Below are 22,305 nucleotides of genomic sequence, written 5' to 3'. Positions count from 1 at the left end.
CTACAGTCAGTGTGATAATAGTACTCATCAATGCTTTGAAAACCAATTTGGGATGCTTTGCTTATGAAAGGCAAGACAGTGCCATGAAACTTACTGTGTACAGGTCTTTTGAATAATAACTTAAAAACAGGGGTCTTGTCTTCTCTGCATGGACATGGAATAGTCAAGGTATTTTTTGTGCATAGGGCATTTTTTTCCTCTGGTACTTTTGCCAAAATTTCATTCCTCTTTTGCACCCCTCCACCAATTATGCTATTGAGTGGCATACTGACTGGTCACCACCTTCCATTCCATCAGTGGCTGTATTTCAGTGGTGGTGTCTGTATACAGTCTTGTGAGATACTTGTGAGTAACTGCTATACAAACATAACATTTTATATAAAAGTTTTAAATGTAGATATGGTATCCCATAGATATTCTTTAATGTTGACTTCCTTATTTTATGATTCTGAGAAGTATAACTGACTAAAATGAAAAGGAGTACTTGTGGCACCCTAGAGACTAATCAATTTATTTGAGCATAAGCTCAAATAAAATAAGTAAATAAAATAATAAAATAAAATAAAACAGTCATAAAATGACTGTTCTTCCTGTTCACCAGTGGACTGATCCAGCAAGGTGATGATCTCTAGTTAAGATGTACTGAGGACCCTCAATTCACCTTGAAAACAAGGGAAGTTGAGGGTGCATTTTGCAATAGGTGGTGCTCAACATCTCAAAATCAGGTCCGAAATTTTATTTAATGCATTTAAGGTTGGCCTGGCCTTGACTATTAGAAATTGTTGAATCAAGAAACTGAGCCCCAAAAATTGATGAAGAAATTAGCCTGGCATTATTCCAAATTCTTTTTCAGAGTTTAAGCTTTTAGCTGTGTCACTCATGGGGCTGACTCATCCCACCATTTATAAACCTAATGCAGGTTGGAGAGCTACTGTATATAGCCCTTGTGCAGAGAGAGATGTGATTCGCTCATTACTGCATCTATAGCAGCAAGACACCACAGCAGCCTGCCAGTGTCTGACAAAGAGGATTCTTCCAGCCTCTCCTTGTCCCTCCGCCCCTCGCAGAAAAAGTTTTGTGCCACAAAATGTCTGGCACGCAGCAGATTGTTGTCTGAAGCGCAGACTAGGAGCTATTGCTGATCCTCCTAGGGGCGGCACCCTGAAATGGACCCATCCTTTCCCCCTCCTTTTATCTCCGCTATACAGCCTCCCCTCCCCGCTGTACACATAGAACCCCACCCCTCACCGCCCCATTAACAGAGCGCCCCCACTCTCTGCAGCCATACAGGCCATCCTCTCCCCCTCAGACACAAAGAGCTCCCATTCTCCCCAGCCCCCCTCAGTTATAGAAACCCCCCCTTTCCCTTTACAGTAAGACACCAACCTTCAAACGCACGCAGTCCCAGTGCCCATCCCCGCATCACACACACAGCTCCCCTCAGAAACACACATACCCCCGCCACAGAGTCTCCCTCCCTCCCCCTGCCCAACACAGGCTCCCCACCCTTCAGGGATCGCCCCACCCACATTCTCTGCACCGAACTTCACCCGACTTTTCTATTCCTGTTCAGAAGCCAGCATCCATGCCCTGTTGAATATTCATAAGGCGGAGGCGAGGCGGCAGCAGCAGCCTCTTATTGGTTCCCCGAGTGTGTCCCTGCTTCCTCTCCCCCTCCCATTGGCTAGCCAGGCTATCCCTCTCTACTCTCGTGAAGCGGGGCGTCAGCTCTGCCTCTGCTCCCCAGTCTGACTCAACAGGGCGTGGAGGTTCGGCACGGCACCGCGGCAGCTGCGCAACCCCCCGCCAGTGCGAGCAGCCCAAGGAGCTGGCGGAGAAAGCCCCGCTCACTCATTGTTCCTGCGGCCCCAGCACCATGGATGAGCCGGACCAGTTCCCCCTGGTCTCCTCCTCCGGCCCAGCCCGGACACAGCAGCCCCACTTCCAGTACCAGTTCGTGCGGCACCCCGAGGAGGAGGAAGTGGACGACGAGGACGACGAGGACTTCGACGAGGTGATGGAGAGGAAGCTGCCGGCCATGGCCGCGGCCCCCGCCCCGCTGCTGGACCTCGGAGGCTCCGGGGAGACCCTCAGCCCTATAGCCCCCGAGCAGCCTCAGCCGCAACCGGACAGGAGACCTCCCGCCCTCTCCTCCTTCTCCAGCCCGCCCCCCCCGCCTGAGCCCGAGTCCCCCGCCCCCCTGCCTCCCAAATCGGAGCCCCCTGCCCGCAGCTCCTTGCCGACACACCCCGCCGCTGGTCCCAGGAGAAGGGGATCGTCCTCCGGCTATGCTGGTAAGTGCCATCCCCCACATCCCACCCTGCGGCCTGGTTCCCGCTCCGGGGGAGGGCAGTAGCCGCGCTAGAGGGCGTGGCTGGCTTTGCGGTGGGGGTGCATTGGAGCTAGAGGGGCTGTGGCGGGGAGAGGAAGGGGCACCCCGGCTCCCACACTCTCCTTCCCCAGCAACGCCGGCGGCCCCAGTCTGCAGCAGCCGTGCGGAACAGGGCGTTTCCCCTTTGTCCGCAGCCTTTGCTGGCCTCCTGAGGCACCTCGGGTCCTAGTCTGGGACATGGCCGGACTCGGTGACCCCGGGAGCGAGGTGTGCGTGCGAGGGGGATGCTGCCCGCAGCAGCCTGGGAACAAGAGCCACGTGAGTCTCTCCACGTCCCGTTGCTGCTGCCCGCTCATCTTCCTCTAGCTCATCTCTTTTCTGTCCACTGCCTCCCCCACGCCGCCTTCTTCGCTCCCCCGCTCCCTTCTTGGCTGTTCCCGCCTCCTCCTCCTGCACGTCTGCGCCCCGGGACTTAGAGCTGCTGATTCAAGGCAGATTCTCGACTTGGTCTTTTAAAATAATATATATTAAATGGGGGACGGGAAAAACGCTGCGTTGGCTGCTGCTTCTCACTGGGCTCTGCGCCGTGTAGTGGTGCGCATTTTTTGTCTTCAAGTCTCTTGTCGCTGTCTGGAGACAAGGGTGGTGGCGAAGCTGCTTGTTCCACCCGTCCATTGTCCCCCAGCGCCCCACCTCCTCGACCCCGCCGCTCATGCTGGGCGGAGACTGGCTGAGTGGAGCGCCTCCCCCCTCTGGTGCCACGCTTAGGAAAAGGGGGGGCGATTTCCTGCTGCGTGCCGCCGCCCGGTTTCCTCAGACGCAGTCGCAACGTAGCTGCTGTAATAGCAGCAGTGGAGAATGCAGACAGACCTCGTACTGTTGCTGGGTGTTGTCTGTAGTGGAAACCCTCCCCCATATTCCGAATTAGGGAGGGACAGTGGGGAATTCATTTGAAAAAAAGGACTAAAGCTAAGAGCTAATTAGAGCGCATTAGGTAATAGAGGAGTGGTGCTGTTAAAATGGGCGACACAACCGAACAGCGTGGAGCTGGTCGATTCTTTAAGTGTTAAATTCAAAAGCTATCTGAGACCTAATTGTTTCCCTGATTTCCCTGTCTGTGTCATTTATTCCTCTTCTGGGATTTTTTTTGTTTTGCATTTAATAGCTAAATTATCTATTGCTGTAAAAATAATTTGTGGTGTTTTTACTAGTACAGTGATAGTCCTAGATCTTTAGTATTCTTAGTGAGCAGTAATGTGAACATACTGCAGTGTTAGGATCACTTTGTATCCTGCCCCAGAATATATATATATATGTGTGTGTGTGTGTGTGTATTTAAAGTACTATTTATTTGGTACTGGGTGGGGAAGAAAGAGGGGGAAGAGATAAACAACTTTCCTCCTGTCTTAAGTCAATCTCACAGGGATGTAGTTAGGCAAAATATAAATAGATAACTTCCTCCACACATACCCTTACAAAGAGTGCAATAAAATTTTGTTTGTAAATGGCTTCTTTATTGTAAATTCTGTGTTGTTTGCTAAAAACTATCAAAATTAAAATGAAACCTTCTCCCCCCAAAAGAAAATTAATGTAATACAAAAGCATATGCTGAGTACTAAAGACATATATAGGTACGCATGTTATTACAGGTATGGAAATAGATCACAACCTCCCATCCCTCACTTCCACCATAGGGCTGTTAGAGACCACAAATGGCCTTGCTCTTGGTTCTGTTTCATTGTAGAGACAGCATCTCCAACAGTAGAGTGCTCCTTACATCATGGTGAGTACTGGTTCAGTGCTGATACAGACTAAAGTGCTGAAGCTTGTTGAGCTACCACCGGCACTCCTATAGACTTTCTTTGAAAGTCTCCCAATCCCACGTACTGACCAGCATAGCTCTGTCTAATCTATGATTGTGCTCATTGCCATTTTATTTTAGCACCAGTCATGCTTAGTTGAAACTTGACAAGATCATAGCCAAAGAAGTGTGACTTCTTTTTAAATAATAAAAGAGAAGAAATCAAGATGCCTCATAATTATGTTATCCTTAACTCATAATGACCCATGTGCAATAATACATAAGCAAGGCAAAGATACAAAAGTGCAGTAATACCTAGGTACAGTGGTGGGAATAAAGACTCTCAGTGAGATGGACTTCTTAAGCAAATGTTTCTTCTGGGTTTTAGGTTAATTTGTTACGCATCTTTTAGAAGAACTTTGTTAAAAGGACACCAATGTAAAAATTGCACTTCCTTCTAAAAGTACTGTCACTTACAATTGTTACATTTAGCATCAAAGATTACTGTAACTGAAGGAAATTTGTAATGTAAACTTTTCCTGTTGTTTCAGTTTATTTAATTTGTATATTTGACAGCATTGTGTGAAAATAGATTTGCTGGTTTGTTTTCATTTAGTTAGTTTTTCTGTTTGTATGGGTCCTTCACAAGCAAGTGGGCTGAGGTGTATAGGGGAAGGGATAATAGTTGATGGCCGAGTAGAAATTTTGCCCAGGAAAAGTGCCTTTGTGTAGGAATGGAGAAGTGCTTGATCAGAGTGGGGAGGAAGGAACAGAGCAGGCCACTTGCACTCCTTTTAGCAGGAGGTAGGGGGCAGAGTTCCTGAATCTGTTGTTTTTCAGAGAAAGGGAAAGGCAGGGAGCAGAGCAGTTCCTGAGCCATTTCTTCTTTATAGAGTAGAAATGATGTATAAAACAGAGGATAATGATGACCTGGGTGGTATTTTCAGAGAGAGACCAGACGTTAATAAGAAGGGTGTAAAACTTCACTTGGAAGGGGCAGAATTTATTGAAGACAAAATTAGTTTAAAGTAGTGGTGCAGAATTGACTGATATAAATTTGTTAGTCTCTAAGGTGCCACAAGTACTCCTTTTCTTTTTGATGTAGGATGGGCTCTTTGGGAAAGCATGGCTTTTAGGTAGGGGGCACGGCAGCCCTGTAGTTTACTCATGCTAGTAGCCTTAGTCTTTGTCTAGTAAGCAGTAGGGAAATATTTTGAGTACTTGTTTCTGAAACTACTTTTAACTCTTTGATGTCTCACTCTAGAAATATTGTCTATATATTTGCTTTATGTAAGGACTACATGAGTAACTCCAGTTTTCTTATATGGAAGAATATTTTATATTTCAAACATATTGTGTATATTTTTAAACTTCAACAGTTTTTGCGCTGGAGCAGTTAGCTTAATAGCTGATGTTGGAACAGTTTATCCCTACATAAGTGTTTAGTTTGGCTCCAGTTTAGGTCACTTTTTTAGTCACTGTATAAAATTGACAGGATTAAATTTGTGCCTGTGTCCTGAGGTAATATAGCTGACAACTAAGATGGGATGTATATATGTAACAGTTCAGCCTGTTTTTGAGGATTTTAATTGCATACACTTTCTGTTCTGTTGTATATGCTTCGGATATGCTTTGTGATTTCATGTGTTTGACTTAGAATTTAGAAAAATCACTTTTGGGCAGAAGTTGTCTACAATATGTGAGATTTCCTTGTATTTGTTTTAATTCAGTTGTTTGCATTTTGAATAATTTAGACGTTCTATTTAAAATAAACAAAGAATGGAGTAGTAGTATTGCCTGTAGTAAGAACATGTATGATGACATTTTGGACAAAGGAATCTGTACCTTCAGTGTCAGAATTGAGTAAATGTATGAGTAAATGAATATTAATAAGTTGTCCAATACAGAAAAAGCAGTACACCATTGGAATATGTAGAAAAGACAGATGTACAAAGTTAAGATAGAATGTGGCATGCAACAACTTCGATATATGCCTTTCCCAGGCAACGTTTCCTGTCAGCATCATCAGGTTATCAAGATGATATTTTTCTTGGTTATTAATGTTTGTTTATGTTTGAGATACTCTTATTTTCACTCCTAACGTAATACAGTGAGTATGTCCTACATTACAATTTTCCTCTACATATATCAAACTTAGAATATAGCTTTATTTTGCTATTCAGTTTCCTCTTTTAGAGCAGTGTTCTTATGTGATGTGTAGGAGAGGAGAGTGATCAGTGGGTTGACTGGTTCCAGTAGTGCTATTTTCAGTTTTTCCTCTTCTGCTCTTGTTTCCATGATCATGGTTTTCAGGGAGGAACTATGCTTCATCACTTTGTCTGAAATTTTCAGACCGTCATTGCCCATCTATCTGGATATGAGAGGGAGTTATTACTTTTTCCTTTACTATCAGTGAAGTCAAAAGCATCTATTAAATTTTTGAAGTGGAGGGCTTGAAAACAGTCACCTGTGGGCCTAACTTTAGTCAGTCACCTGTGGGCCTAATTTTGCGCTGAGCATCTAAATTTTACTTCCATGGGAGTTGTGGGTAATTGTCATCTCTGGAAAATCAAACCATATTGCCTAGAGGACTACATCTACTAGCCTGAGGATGGTTTTATTTATTTATTTTTGGACAGGGGTCCAGAGAATGAGCCCAGTGTGCTTTAAAAGCAGTGCTGTAGTAGGAAGCGAAGCACAGACACTCCTCCTTTCTCTGTTGTCTGGAAAGGGAGAAGTAGACCAAACTTCCAGTAGAGTTCAGGGCAGCACTTTGAATGAAAGATCCCGCCTTTCATATTTGCCTTGGTTAGGTGAGATCTGTCAATTTGGAGCTCTCCTGGCTGCAGGAGGGAAGCTATTCTGTCAACAGCAGGGGAGAAGGGCTTCAGTCATTTTCAATCCCTTACTCCTTTGCAGCCTTTGCTGATTTGAGCATAAGTGTGAAACTGACATGCTAGTTTCACTTTGCTGCTGTCAGGGTCCCTATTTCAAGGATACTTTTTCACTTACCTTAACAAATGGGAAGACTGCCCCCCACCACCTGCCCCAAAGTTTTGTTGCAGTGCCATGTTGGCTTGTGCTTTACTTACCTCTTAAGTTAAGGGCTCTTGAATATTATCCTGAGGCAGAACCCAACTTAGTAAAAGTTTCATCCTCCCTTTTTTTTTTTTTTTTAAAGGTAGACAGTGTGGGCAGTTTTTTACATATCCACACTCCCAATCGTTCTACTCTCCCTCTACTCCCCTGCACTTGAGTTCTCTGCTGCCTGTCCCCCTTCACCTCTCTCCCTGCACCTGCTTCTCTGTTCCCTAGACATATTTCCTAGCCATTTGGTTCTGTTCTCCCTGCTCCCCAGCTGCCTCATTCTATTCTGCTTAACTGTCCTGGACTTACCTCTTCTGCTGCTGATGTAACAACATTTCCCTTTGTAGGTCATCAGTAATGGGGAAAGAACCCTGACCTCTTGTTTTTAAAAGGTGTGAGCTTCTACTGTAAGAGCTAAAAGACGTGTGCCTGTTAGCCTGATCAACCTCTATATGTAGTCCATTACAAGGAATCTTGATGGACCCTCCAAATTTGTTATGCTTTCAGAAGCAAGGCTCAGTTTTTGAATGAGAACTCAGTTTATTCTTGGAATTCTAACCTTTCTTCAGAGCTTCTTGTAGGCCAAGTCCTCCCAAAGCAAGCTAGCCTCCTCAGACAGCAACATATACATCGCTGATAGGCCTCTGAAAGTGCTCACTGCAGGGGTATTCACCCTGTTCTTAAAGGGGCAGCTCCCGTTTCTCTCATTCTATAATTTACAGAGCTAGTAACAAAAATAACAATATAAATACAACAATAAACAAATATTCACACATTCAAAAATTATTATTAAATACTAACTAGGGCTGTCGATTAATCACAGTTAACTCATGCGATTAACTCAAAAAAGATGAATCGCGATAAAAAAATTAATCGAGATTAATCACCGTTTTAATCGCACTGTTAAACAATAGAATACCAATTGAAATTTATTAAATATTTTGGATATTTTCCTGCATTTTCAAATATTTGATTTCAATTTTACAACACAGAATACAAAGCATATAGTGTCTACTTTCTATTTATTACAAATATTTGCACTGTAAAAATGATAAACAATGATTACCTCCTCAGTAATGTGGTAAAGGACTGAACTAGCTTATCTTTAGTCGCTGTTCTGACTTATCAGTATGGCAGGATGGTGTAGCGAATCTTGCAGTTGTGCAGTTTGTGTTGCTTTTACTTTGTGGCTAAATAAAATAAAGTGGAGCTACGTCCCTAGTGCTGTCAGTTCAGACGTTTGGATCTTTATAAACTACTTTTGAGTAATCCATTTCAGTAGTCTTCCTTTCCAGAGGAAGAATTGTTGCTTCAGAAATAACTACCAATTTCTTTAGGAGATGTGCAAGCCTGATGGTGAAGAACTTGGACTCATTCAATAGAAAATTGTTATTTAGCCATAAGATGATATGTTCATTGGTGCTGAGATGGGGAAAAGCTGTGAGCAGGTGTGAAGATTTTTTGTAATGATCTTGGAAGTGGGGGAAGTAGGTTGCAGAACTTGAAGTAAAGTACTTGTTTTGAGTCCATTTTTGTCATTGGTCTGAGATGACACATTCTGTATGGGAGACTACTAGATTAATGTACCAGTCTTCAGATTAAATTGCATGACTCCAGTTTGCATGAATTGCATGAAAATGTGAGAGGACCTAAAATATTGTAGAAGGAGGCTAGCATCTTCTGTCTTCCAGTGGGTAATTATAGTTCATGGATCCTTTTAACACATCTGACTACATCTAGCTTTAACTGATATCCTCAATATGTCAAAACTACGGTTTCTTTTTACATATAAAACTTTATTGATCTTCACTGTTATAGCAGCTTGCAATTCATTTCATCCAAGGTTCTGAAAGCACTTCACAAGGTGGATCAGAGTTTCATTTTACAGGTGGGAAAGCTGTGTCAAAGGAAACCTTTAGTAACTTGTCCAAAGTTCAGTTAGTGAGAGAACCTTGGGTTTTTACTCTGCCAGGTGTTCTTATTAGATGGTTTAAGGGCTTTGAAATACTTCATATGTAGCCTTCAACAAATGGAGGGTGAAGATATCTGCTTCTTGAAGAAATGTTACTTAGTTCCCGATAGAAGGTCTGCAGAGATTTTTTTTTTCCATTAGCTGTCTTACTAGCTTTCTTGACTTATGTGACCAACTTATATCTGTTGTTTTTAAATCGATAAAGACTCTTCCCAATTGCTTATCAGCAAGTAAGTTGACAGCTGGGTCTTCTAAACTACAGCTTGACGAAGGCATTGTCTGTACTAGCACTTGTTGGCAAAACTTTTGTCAGTCAGGGGGCTGAAAAAATATGCTCCTGACTGACATAAGTTTTGCTGACTAAAGCGCCGGTGTGAACAGTGCTGTCGGCGGGAAAGCTCTCTCCCACCTACATAGCTACCACTGCTCCTTTGGGGTGGTTTAATTATGTCGGCAGGAGAGCTCTCTCCCATCAGCCTGGAGTGGCTACATGGGAGACCTTACAGCAGTGCAGCTGCAGTGGAACAGCTGTGCTGCTTTAACGTCTATAGTGTAGACATAGCCTAAATATGGCTTCAGTTAATGGAAAAAATCCAATTACTGATTGCAGAGTTGCAAAGTGATACTTAAGTATCTAATTGTGTTCTTTATTTTGTATTCCTTAAACACTTTGGTACAATGTGGTAATTGTAGTAGTTGTATCACAATGGGAAATCATTTAAATTGAATGTAGGCTTTGTCTACACATGAAAGTAAATCCAGAATAAATTAAGTATTCCTGATTAACACCTTGTGTGAATGTGCTTATTACAGAACAAATAAGAATAAAAGCGTCCAGATGTAGCTATTCCAAGAATGACTCCCTTTGCAGACAAGTCTTTTTTTTTGGACAGCTTTCAGATTATGCTCTTGTTTTTTTGTCATGAGATTCTTGCATAGAAAAATATTCATTTAATGTCCATTTATACTAATGAAAAGTTTAGAATAAACTGATGAAGGATAAAAAAAAAAACTGATGAAGGAAAAATTTTCAAAGGTGACTTCTCCTTCCTAGTTAGGGTCCATCAATTTTGGTTTCCAGATCCAAAGCTGAGGATGGAGGATTTTACCCATATGGGTTCCCTTCTGTTGAAGGGCATGGTAGTATCCCCTTCTTTCCTTTCTCTGCTGGCTAGGACCCTCTGGAAAAACAAAGACGTTGTCAAAATAATTTTTGTTCTGTCTTGGACATTCAACTCCTTTTTCTCTTGAAGATGTCAATGTTTATTGTACCTTGTTTCCTATTAACTTTCTTGGTGAAAAACTGTGATCCCTAAGCCTCTTAGCACCTATCAACCCTTAACCAGGGGGCGGGGCTACTCCGAGACCAGGGCTTTAAAAAGTCTGCTCCTAAGCGACCAGAGGAGCTCGCGACCAGGAGCGGCTAACAGGGGAGTTTGGCGAGGGAGTTTACAGGGGGAGTGTGAGCAGGGGCTAGAACTCAACATTCTTTAAACTTAAAAGCCAAAAACATCCCCTTGATATAAACAAAACAATAAAGGAACCAGCTGGAGTAAAAAGAAAATGCAGGGAGAAGTCCAGCAACAGAGTGGGGGCTACCCAGTTTATTGCACCCAATGCAGCATGTACCTGCCCTATAGGCAGTGGCATATGTGTGTGCATTCGGTGCAAGGAGCTCCTGTACTCAGAGACCGTGTACGGGCTTTGGAGACCAGGGTGGCTGAACTGGAAGAGCTGAGGGAGACAGAGAGGTACATAGATGAGACTTTCTGGGACACAGTAGAATGGTCCCACCACTGGTCTGACAGCCTCTGTGCTGCTGAGGAGGATGAAAGTCCCAGGGAAGGAGAACATCAAACTGGAGCAGAGGGAAACAATCCCATAGTTGGGACCCTCCTTCCAGATGATGATGTGGTATCCTCTCGTCCTGACGATACCTTTCAGGGGAAGGGAACGCCAGCTATTAGAAAAAGACAGGTATTAGTAATGGGTGATTCAATCATTAGAAACATAGATAGCTGGTTTGCGATGACCGGGAGAACCGCATGGTGACTTGCCTGCCTGGCGCAGAGGTTGCGGATCTCTCGAGACATATAGATAGACTTATGTGTAGTGCTGGGGAGGAGCTGGTAGTCTTGGTACATGTAGGTACCAATGACATAGGGAAGGATAGGAGAGAGGTCCTGGAGGCTAAATTTAGGCTGCTAGGAAAGAGATTGAAGTCCAGGACCTCCATGGTAGCATTCTCTGAGATGCTCCCAGTTCCACATGTAGGGCCAGTTAGACGAGCAGAACTGCAGAGTCTCAATGCCTAGATGAGACGATGGTGTAGGGAGGAGGGGTTTATATTTATTAGGAACTGGGGAAACTTTTGGAAAGGGGTAGCCTATACAGAAAGGATGGGCTCCACCTAAACCAAAATGGAACAAGATTGCTGGCACTTAACGTTAAAAAGGTCGTAGAGCAGTTTTTAAACTAAGGGCTGGGGGAAAGCTGACAGGTGCTGAGGAGCAGGTGGTTCAGACATCCCTTAGGGGAGGATCTATTAATAGAGAATCTCTATGTCCTAGTGAGGACGAGAGGATGGAAAATGATAAAATACAGGGTCTGATCAGAAACAGTAAAATAAAAAAGAGTTCCATTCAATTATATTGTGTAGTGCCAGACAGTTAAAAGGAGACAAGTTTTTAAAGTGCTTATATACCAATGCTAGAAGTCTAAATAATAAAATGGGTGAACTAGAGTGACTTGTATTAAATGAGGCTATTGATATAATAGGCATCACAGAAACTTGGTGTAATGAGGATAATCAAAGGGATACTGTAATAACAGGGTACATAATATATCTGAATGACAGAACAGGTCGTGCTGGTGGGGGAGTGGTATTATATGTGAAAGAAAGCATAGAATCAAATGAAGTAAAAATCGTAAATGAATCAAACTATACCATAGGTTTCAGAGTAACAGCCGTGTTAGTCTGTATTCGCAAAAAGAAAAGGAGGACTTGTGGCACCTTAGAGACTAACCAATTTATTAGAGCATAAGCTTTCGTGTGCTACAGCTCACTTCATCGGATGCATACTGTGGAAAGTGTAGAAGATCTTTTTATACACACAAAGCATGAAAAAATACCTCCCCCCACCCCACTCTCCTGCTGGTAATAGCTTATCTAAAGTGACCACTCTCCTTCCAATGTGTATGATAATCAAGGTGGGCCATTTCCAGCACAAATCCAGGGTTTAACAAGAACGTCTGACAGGAGGAGGGTAGGAAAAAACAAGGGGAAATAGGTTACCTTGCATAATGACTTAGCCACTCCCAGTCTCTATTTAAGCCTAAGTTAATTGTATCCAATTTGCAAATGAATTCCAATTCAACAGTCTCTTGCTGGAGTCTGGATTTGAAGTTTTTTTGTTGTAATATCGCAACTTTCATGTCTGTAATCGTGTGACCAGAGAGATTGAAGTGTTCTCCGACTAGTTTATGAATGTTATAATTCTTGACCTCTGATTTGTGTCTATTTATTCTTTTACATAGAGACTGTCCAGTTTGACCAATGTACATGGCAGAGGGGCATTGCTGGCACATGATGGCATATATACCATGTATAGCATGGCATGTATACCACACAACAGAACCACTAACCCAGGAACCTATCCTTGCAACAAGCCCGTTGCCAACTGTGCCCACATATCTATTCAGGGGACACCATCACGGGGCCTAATAACATCAGCCACACTATCAGAGGCTCGTTCACCTGCACATCCACCAATGTGATATATGCCATCATGTGCCAGCAATGCCCCTCTGCCATGTATCATTGTGTATCATGTGTGTATCATTTTTGTAGTTGAAGTTATGAATATTGGCTACGTACTTGTATCTCAATGTGTTTTGATTCTAAGTAGCCTCAATGAAGGATTTGGTCCGCTTCTTGGGAAAGGACTATTCTCAGTAAGTGCCCAATCAAAAAACACTTAACTGACAATGAACTTTGGGAGATGCCAATCCACATGTGAGCTTTCCTGGGAACGTTCAAACCAGGGGTAGGCAACCTATGGCACGATCGCCGAAGGCGGCACGTGAGCTGATTTTCAGTGGCACACACACTGCCCTGGTCCTGACCACCGGGCCGGGAGGCTCTGCATTTTAATTTAATTGAAGCTTCTTAAACATTTTTAAAACCTTATTTACTTTACATACAACAATAGTTTAGTTATATATTATAGACTTATAGAAAGAGACCGTCTAAAAAACGTTAAAATGTAATACTGGCACACGAAACCTTAAATTAGAATGAATAAATGAAGACTTGGCACACCACTTCTGAAAGGTTGCCGACCTCTGGTTCAAACTAACATATAAACAATGGCGTCGGCCTGTGAAGAACTGAGTGATGCATGGACATGTGACTCCAAACTCCATCTTGTTGCTGTGATTTTGCACAGGAAAACCAAGGGGTTTCCGCCCACAAGAGAGAGAATATAAAAGGCCCTGGAAACCCCTCAATTTTTTCTTCAGTCCTGCTTCTTGCTTCTGGAGGAACTTTGCTGCAAACTGAAGCTCTGAACAAAGGACTGAATGACCCATCCCAGCTGTGGATGGACTCCAGAGACTTCATTTGAACCTGCAGTTTATTCCATCACTGCTACAAGCCTGAACCAAGAACTTTGCCATTACTGTATGTAATTGATTCCATTTAACCAGTCTTAGCTCTCATCTATATTTCTTTCTTTTCGAAATCAACCTTTAGATTTTAGATTCTAAAGGATTGGCAACAGCGTGATTTGTGGGTAAGATCTGACTTGTATATTGATCTGGGTCTGGGGCTTGGGATCGGGAGAACCTTTTTTCTTTTACTGGGGTATTGACTTCATAACCATTCGTCCCCATAACGAGTGGCACTGGTGGTGATACTGGGAAACTGGAGTGTCTAAGGGAATTGCTTGTATGACTTATGGTTAGCTAGTGGGGTAAAACCGAAGTCCTCTCTGTTTGGCTGGTTTGGTGTGCCTTAGAGGAGGAGAACCACCAGCCTCTCACCAAATTCCCTTACGCAAAGTAAGCTGCCATGGGATAAGAGGGAAGGTGGTCTCGTAGATTGGTAACTGGTTAAAAGATAGGAAACAAAGGGTAGGTATAAATGGTCAGTTCTCGGAATGCAGAGAGGTAAATAGTGGTGTCCCCCAGGGGTCTGTTCTGGGACCAGTCCTATTCAACATATTCATAAATGATCTGGAAAAAGGGGTAAACAGTGAGGTGGCAAAATTTGCAGATGATACAAAACTACTCAAGATAGTTAAGTCCCAGGCAGACTGCGAAGAGCGACAAAAGGATCTCACAAAACTGGGTGATTGGGCAACAAAATGGCAGATGAAATTCAATGTTGATAAATGCAAAGTAATGCACATTGGAAAGCATAATCCCAACTATACATATAAAATGATGGGGTCTAAATTAGCCGTTACCACTCAAGAAAGAGATCTTGGAGTCATTGTGGATAGTGCTCTGAAAACATCCACTCAATGCAGCGGCAGTCAAAAAAGCAAACAGAATGCTGGGAATCATTAAGAAAGTGATAAATAATAGGAGAGAAAAAATCATATTGCCTCTATATAAATCCATGGTACTTCCACATCTTGAATACTGTGTGCAGATGTGGTTGCCCCATCTCAAAAAGATATACTGGAATTGGAAAAGGTTCAGAAAAGGGCAACAAAAATTATTAGGGTTATGGAACGGCTTCCATATGAGGAGAGATTAATAAGACTGGGACTTCTCATTTTAAAAAGAGTGTGTTTGACTTGAACCCCTTCCACCTCCACTTCCCCTCTCTGGGTCCTCATTCCTTTCCCCCCACAAACCTTCCTTTTTATTTCTGATAGAGTCCAGGCTTCAGGAAGTTGAGCTGCTGCCTCTGATATGTAGAGTTAGCAGCATAGTACTGCAAAGAGAGTCCTCTAGAGGACCACCTGCATCTGTTTTTTCTGTGAACTGGGTTTTTCCGGGGTGTTCTGGTTTGTGCCAAATCAATAGGCTTGTGATCACTGATGCATAAAACATAACCTGAAAATTTGAAGTTGATGGCATGCAGCTTTCCAAAATTATTGTTACTGATAGAGGAATGTAGTTGCACTGAGTGTTAGACCTTCCTTTGCTTGGTTGGCGATTATCTAGTTTGACCTCTTGCACTATGTCGTCTCGCCAAGAGGATTGCATAACACAAGCCATAGAATCTCAGCCAGTAATACACTTGTTCTTTTATGACCTGCAGTACTGCATGCTGACTAGTGTCCAGTGAGAGTATCTAGTCTGTATTAGAATAGTCACTTAATAGTATCTGCCATAGTTAGTGTTACAGAGTTTCAATTAGAACATTGCTTTCACATGTTCTGAATTAGGGTTGAAATTTTCTACTAGTGGTTGCTAAAATGAACGTTAGGATAAAGAGTTTGAGCAAATCCTTTTAGCCATTTTAGTTCTAGAAGTGTAAAAAACCCCAACCCCTAATTTTTTCTTTTAAAAAGAAAAGACATTTATTTCATAAAACTAAATTGGCTGAACTTTGAAATTTGGCATGTGAACAGTGTTCATTTTAAGCTACTTGTACAACCAGCTTTGGCAAAAATTGGCTGAATGATAGAAGTGATTTTTTTTTCATTTGTTTGCTACGCATTGAACATGTTTTGCACCTTTTTACATGCCACATTGTACATTGAATCTGGCTTATGTGTTGTGCTCAGATTCTTAGTTGGACAGCCAGTGTGTAAATATTATACAGAAACTCCTCGGAAAGTTCTTCCAAATAAATTATACTAACATATTATCAGGAACTGAAGAAAATCATATGGATGAAATTGCAGAATTCATTATTTTGGAGCCTCTCTGTAATGTTTTTCTGTATCTTGAAATATCCTGCAGATTATAAAATTCATTTAAAGGTGGACACCTCTGTACAACTCTTTAGTACTTCCTAGTTCACTGAAGATATCTTGTAATGCATTGTTATGTGACATCATAGATGCTGTAGCTTACAATAAGACTTCTGATATTTTGTGATGTTGCTAGGAAGCACCATGAAGATCTCTGGGAATTACCCAGATTAAAAACAAAGCAACAAAAGACCGTTTACATTGTCTTGCAGCCTGCTTTTTAGGAGAACTTAGTGTGTGTTTCTGTAAACTTAGCCATTCAGAAAAGTTGTTTTTAAACAAATAATAGCAACCCTTCTACCCTGCTTATCTCAATGAGATGGGAAATTAAGTGTGTAATTGGGATAATTTAAATATTAAAATTAAGTTAACTACATTATATTTTTTGCATTTCCTATCTTTAATGTCCTATAGCAGCTTTAACTTGAAGGCTTCCCTTTAAATTCCTATCTTGTACTTGAATGTTGCAAGATTAGTCATCTTTCTGTGACACGTGGGTACAATGGGTAAACTAAGGACAGCATGGCGGTGTCAGCTCTAGGTAATTTGTTCTTTTATATTGTTAGGAGTCTAGTACAGTGGCTCTCAAACTTTAGCAACCCGAGGACCCACATTTTGATTTAAAAATTTTTGTGGATGCCCAAGCCGGCTTCTGATTTTCCCTGGGGGTACCGCTCAGCCCCAGGCCCTCCCCCCCAAGACCCCTTACCCCATCTCTTCTCTGCCTCTTTCTGCTCCCTCCCCTGATTGTGCCCCATCCCTGCTCCTTCCCCTCCCTCCCAGCACCTCCTGCACACCATGGAACAGGTGTTCCGCAGCGTGCAGGAGGCACTGGGAGGGCAGGGGAGGAGTTGATCAGTGGGGCCGGTGGCCCTGGACATGACTTGTGGACCCCCTGGAGTATCCTTACTGACCCTGAGGGGTCCATGGACCCCGGTTGGAGAACCTCTGCTTTAGTATACTCCTGGGGGAATTCTGCACCAAAAAACTAAAAATTCTGCACACAATATTTTAAAATTCTGCAAAATTCTGCATATTTTATTTGTCAGAGCCCAGCAGGAAGGCCAGACACCTGCATCCCCCCCCCCCCGAGCCCAGCTGTGTGGCAGTCCCCCAGCCCAGACACCCGCACTCACTACCCCCACCACACCCAGAGCCTAGCTGCAGGGCCCTCCCAGCCCAGACACTTGTACCCTCTCATCCTCCAGAGCCCACCTGCAGAACCCCCGACCTAGACACTCACATGCACACCCTATCCCCCAGAGCTCAGCTGTGGGCCCTCCCCCAGCCCAGACACTCACATCCCCTCCCCCCCAGAGCCCAGCTGTGGAGCCCACCCCACCCCAGACACCTTCACCCTCTAACCCCCAGAGCCAGGAAGCCTGATGCTGCATCCTGGCCTTGTGTGGAGTTTCCTGCACGCTGCCCCCTTCTTTCAGGGCGTGCTGAGAACTGCAGCTGCCGGGAACCCTCCAGCTCCTCCTCCTCCTCCCCCTCCCACGGCAGTGTCTTTTATCTGCTGGGTTCAGCGGCCCTGAGTGGTGGCCAGCAGCTCTGTAGCCCATTTTTGTGGGAATTCTGTGGGGAAAAGGAAATTCTGCGTGCACAACATTAATTACTGCACAAATTCTGCATGGACAGTGGCTCAGAATTCCCCCAGGAGTACTAGTTTATCATGGATGCTTGGACAATTAAGAATGAAGACTAATTGCTGTAGTTTACTGCTCTGTCTTAGAACGAGCTCCTGGCTTGGGGTATGGGGAAGCATATGTAGCCTTAGTAACGCCCTCATGATAAAATGGAGAATTTTTAATTCAGAGACACCATACTTTCTGGTTTGTGTATAGTCCTGTGGTTTCTAATGTGGATGTAAATACTAGTTACACATTGTTACTGATTGTGAACTGAATACTTGCTTGCTTACTCTTCTTTTCAAACTACCTAGCCTTCATTTATTTCTGCTGAGGTTCTATGTATTTGTTTTTCAGATGAGACCCTTTTTGCTCTTCCTGCTGCATCTGAGCCTCTGATGCACTCCTCTGCAGGCAAGTTCTTTCTGCTAGCCTTTTGTCTTAGAATACATTCTGCACTTTGACTGTCACCTCATTAACTCCTTCCAACTAGTTTGCATTTACCAAAAGTTGGCATGGGTCCAAGAATAGCATTTATCTTCCAAATTCTAAGCTTGCAGTTTATCTGCTCAAGATTCAAATATGCATTTGTTTCCATAGATGGCAGATAGTGACTGTTATAAACAAGCTACTGCTCTGTGGATTCTTGGACTCTTGATACAGGAAATCATGTGATACAATTAACAGGTTAAAATTTTAAAGCATAGTTGCTCTCACTGACTAGCAAAAGCTTTAATCAGTAATAACTTTTTGCAGTATTTTATGTGAAAATGAACTCCATGGTATAGCATTTACTCAGTGGCCGTTCCTCTAATATGCTATCCATTGAATCTTTTTTTTGTAAAAGGGAAAATAAGACCAATTCCCCTCCCACCTCCCAGCCAACACACACACCTGGTTAGAGTTCCCTAACATTCTTGTTGGTGATACTTGGATTGGATACTGTTCTTCTTTGATTTTTTGATCTTAACTAATCCTTGCACTGCATAAAGTTGCTGCTTCTCTAACCTTTTGCATACTTCCCTGCTTGCTAAAAGATGTGAAATAGAATAACATTATATTCTAACCCACACTTTATTTTAATGGCTAGTAATATTTATGATAGTTTTAGAGGAATGTTTTAATAACTAATATTATTTTGAACTTGTCATACAGTTTGCATTAACTTTAAGAACACTTGCATTCTCTAACTTTCCTTTCTGTCCATGGTCACAGAAAAAGTTATGGACTTGCAGGAGAAGCCAGGTAGCGCTATGTCGTCTGGCCAAGAGGATTTCACTGCAGTCCTGCTTGACACTGCTGCTTCTCTTCCTTCCCTCTCTCCTCTCTCAGCCGATCCCTTTAAAGAGCACACAACCTTTGATATGCTATCAGATGGATTACCTGCAAGAGGCATTTACAGCAAAAATGAAAGTGAGGCTTATAAAGAAATTGCAAGGAATCCATTTCTTGTAGAGAAAAATGCCAGAGATGTTCCAGAGATGGAATATTCAGAAATGGAATTCCCATTTGCTAAAGCAGAAGCAGCCATTATATCACAGACTATAGAAGAAAAGCTGCTAGAGAACAGTAAAGAAAGGTTTAACCTAGAAAAAAACCCTGCACATCAGCAACATACATCTCCAGAAGTGCCCGTTGATTTATTTGGAAAGCATGATGAAGAGGCATCTTCTGAGAAAGTGAAATATGATAGCAGTGATCATGGTGAAAAAGTGGTTTTCGAAGAAAACACTCCTATAAGGGAAGAATATGTAGACTTCAAACCATTTGAACCAATATGGGAGGTAAAAGATACTTGCCATGGAGGTAGCAGCTTGAAAGTGGTTGTTGGAAGTCAGGTAGATAGCAAATTAGAAAGCAGTTTAGATGAGAAATATGATGCAGATAAACTTCAGATACTAACAATACAAAAAGATCTTGAAAACAAAAGTGAAAGCAGTAATGAAGATCTTTCCTTCCCAAACACCCCAGAAGCTATAAAAGAATCTTCACAAGCTTATATTACTTGTGCTAAATTTGAATCTGCTGTAACATTTGATGACAATATGGCTAAAACTCTTTCTCCATTAGAGGAGGAGATGTCAGAAAATAAAACGGATGAGAAAAAAATAGCAGAAATGAAAGCCCAGATTGGCACAGAACAGAATGATACCTGTATTGAAGTAGTAGCCAGGCATAACCAGGAAGCTGACTATGCTGAAACAGATAGTTTATCAGAGAAGTCTGCTGATACTGCAGCAAATATGTCTGAAGGTCTTACTCCAGATTTAGTACAAGAAGCATATGAAAGTGAAATGCATGATGCAACATGTACAAAACTTGTTTATGAAACAAAGATAGATTTAGTCCAAACATCTGAGTCATCACAAGAGCCTTTGAAACCTGTGATACAGCTCTGTCCCTCGTTTGAAGGAGCTGAAGCTGCCCCATCTCCAGTCTTGCCTGATATTGTTATGGAAGCCCCATTAAACACTGGAGCTGCTGGTGCAGATGCTACTGCTGGGCAGCGTGAAGCCTCCCCATCAGAAGCTTTTACTCCTGTCATTGATTATGAGAATGTACAACAAGAGTCTGGGAAATCTCCACCATACGAAGAGGCAGTGAATGTATTATTAACACAGGCACAAGAAGCAAAGGAGGAAGCTGTATTAAAAGAACCTGATCATAAGAGTAGTGCAGTTGCTGAAGAAATAGAGACTCCTTATATATCAATTGCTTGTGACTTAATTAAAGAAACAAAGGTCTCCAGTGAATCTGCTTCTCCAACCTTTATAGATTATTCAGAGACACTAATAACAGAATGTGTTTCACAGCATGTGCCCGAACATATTGAGTCCTTTGAAAAGATGTCACCCCAGTCTGGTAAAACTGCCTTGTTTAGTGGTCAGCCAACACCTGAGCTTCCTCAGAAAGAACCAGTAGTTGCATCCCTCACGGTGGAAGATAAATCAGTTGAAAATACTGACAAGATTGTAACAGATGATGATGGTAAGGAAGGACGTACAGATTTGCTACATTCTACTGGCAAACCCTATTTGGAGTCTTTCCAACCTGAATTGGAATCTTCCATAACTACTACTACTTTGCCCTCTGAGTCAGCTTTTATAGAAATAGCCAAGAAGGGGAAAATTCCTCTTCAAATGGAGGAGTTGAGTACTGTGGCCGATTCAGATGATATGTCTGTTTTTAAGGAACCAAAAATAGTAGACAAAGTTCTCTTACCCACAGAGTCATCTCCAGTCCCACTGACCGAAGACTTTATGACATTAATCAGTCCTAAAACTGCTCCTAAATTTGTGACAAAAAACACTGACAAAGAAATATCGCACAAAGATGAAAGTAAACAGATTACTAATGTGCTCAAAGCTGAGACGGGTCACTTACCTTGTCCAGAACTACCCCATGATCTGTCTTTAAAGAATGTGCAAGTGAAAGCTGAAGAAAATATTCATGCCTTGATAAAGTCCTCAGAGGCTTTGGTCAGAGAAGTGCCTGAAGGATCCAAGTTGGTGTTACTGCCTACTGATGTTTCATGTTTGTCCACTGAGAAAGAGGTAGTCAGTATAGGAAAACCTGAAACCCTTGTGAAAGAAGCTGAGAGAGAAGTTGCTTCTGTTAAAGACAAGAAAAAATCTACTGCTATATTTACAGCAAAGATGAGTAAATCCTCAGGTAATCTTCATACACTGTCTTGCACTTCACTAATCAACATATTTCTTTAGCTAAACTTAAGCATTAATGACGTCTCTTTTTTTAAAATGGATCACTATTTGTACATTTCATTGTCTAACATATTTCTGGTGCCCACGGCTTAAAGTGTGAGAACTGTATTAACATTTTCCCCATCCTGACTGCATCATTATTTTTTTGTGTTCAGTCTTGCCTACCAGCCACTCAGGGTGGATTTCCCTTCCCCAGTCTTCTCCTCTCCTCTTTTTACTGATGGTCTGTTGATAGAGAGCTTTACCCTGAGCTAAGAGAACAGCTTACTGCTTACTTCAAAATTCTTTGGTGCTCCTCAATAAACGGGACATCAAAAGCCCTGGAAACCAGCTTTTATTGCTCAAAGCCATGTATGTTATCTCCATGTTGCTAGCCACAAGTTTTGAAACCAAATTATTCCTCAAAGGCATGTTGCCATAGTAACTGGGGCGGTTAGTCTCTTAATTTACATTGTATGAGTTTATCTCAAATGCTTTTGTTTCTTCACCTACAGAATTTAATCATAAATCAGATCTTAACACTTTCTGGGTAGTTTTTCATGTACAACTTGTAGCCATCAAAGGCGCACTGATATAGCCTAAGCAATAACTTATGTATTGCTTTCCAGTGCTGTAATCAGTGGGCCGATGTGTACATCGGATATCTTAATATTCACATTATTGAAAATGCTGAGCAGTAAGAAGTCCAATATTCTGTGAACATTAAAATCACTTTGTACACATTGTACACAGTTATATTAGAGATGCCCATTTTTTATTTTTAAAATGAGATCTTAGTGAGCTGTACTCTAGCATAGTATTTCCTTACGTTCACATTGATTTAAAGTA

The 22,305-nt window shown here is 42.4% G+C and overlaps 1 protein-coding gene across 9 annotated transcripts in view; it reads left to right on the top strand.

Moving 5' to 3' along the window:
- Positions 1 to 1,688: 1,688 nt before the first annotated feature.
- The window catches only part of RTN4 (reticulon 4), a 56,044-nt gene continuing 35,427 nt past the window's right edge, over positions 1,689 to 22,305 (top strand). For 3 of the 9 annotated variants that reach the window (XR_012158286.2, XM_073339288.2, XM_073339287.2), the window contains exons 1-3: positions 1,689 to 2,294; positions 18,113 to 18,169; positions 18,971 to 21,427. Coding sequence is in view for 7 of the 9 variants with exons in the window: in XM_073339288.2 (XP_073195389.1) it covers positions 1,877 to 2,294; positions 18,113 to 18,169; positions 18,971 to 21,427 (2,932 nt within the window). In the remaining 2 variants the exon portion in view is untranslated. Of the gene's footprint in view, positions 2,295 to 2,380; positions 2,651 to 18,112; positions 18,170 to 18,970; positions 21,428 to 22,305 lie in introns of those variants that run through there. The other 6 variants (XR_012158285.2, XM_073339284.1, XM_073339286.2 and 3 more) reach the window with 6 other exon arrangements.

This window comes from Lepidochelys kempii, chromosome 3 (assembly GCF_965140285.1).
Source record: "Lepidochelys kempii isolate rLepKem1 chromosome 3, rLepKem1.hap1, whole genome shotgun sequence".
NCBI lineage: Eukaryota > Metazoa > Chordata > Testudines > Cheloniidae > Lepidochelys > Lepidochelys kempii.
The sequence above is the reverse complement of the archived record's forward strand: the minus strand, read 5'-3'. Positions and strand labels throughout refer to the sequence as shown.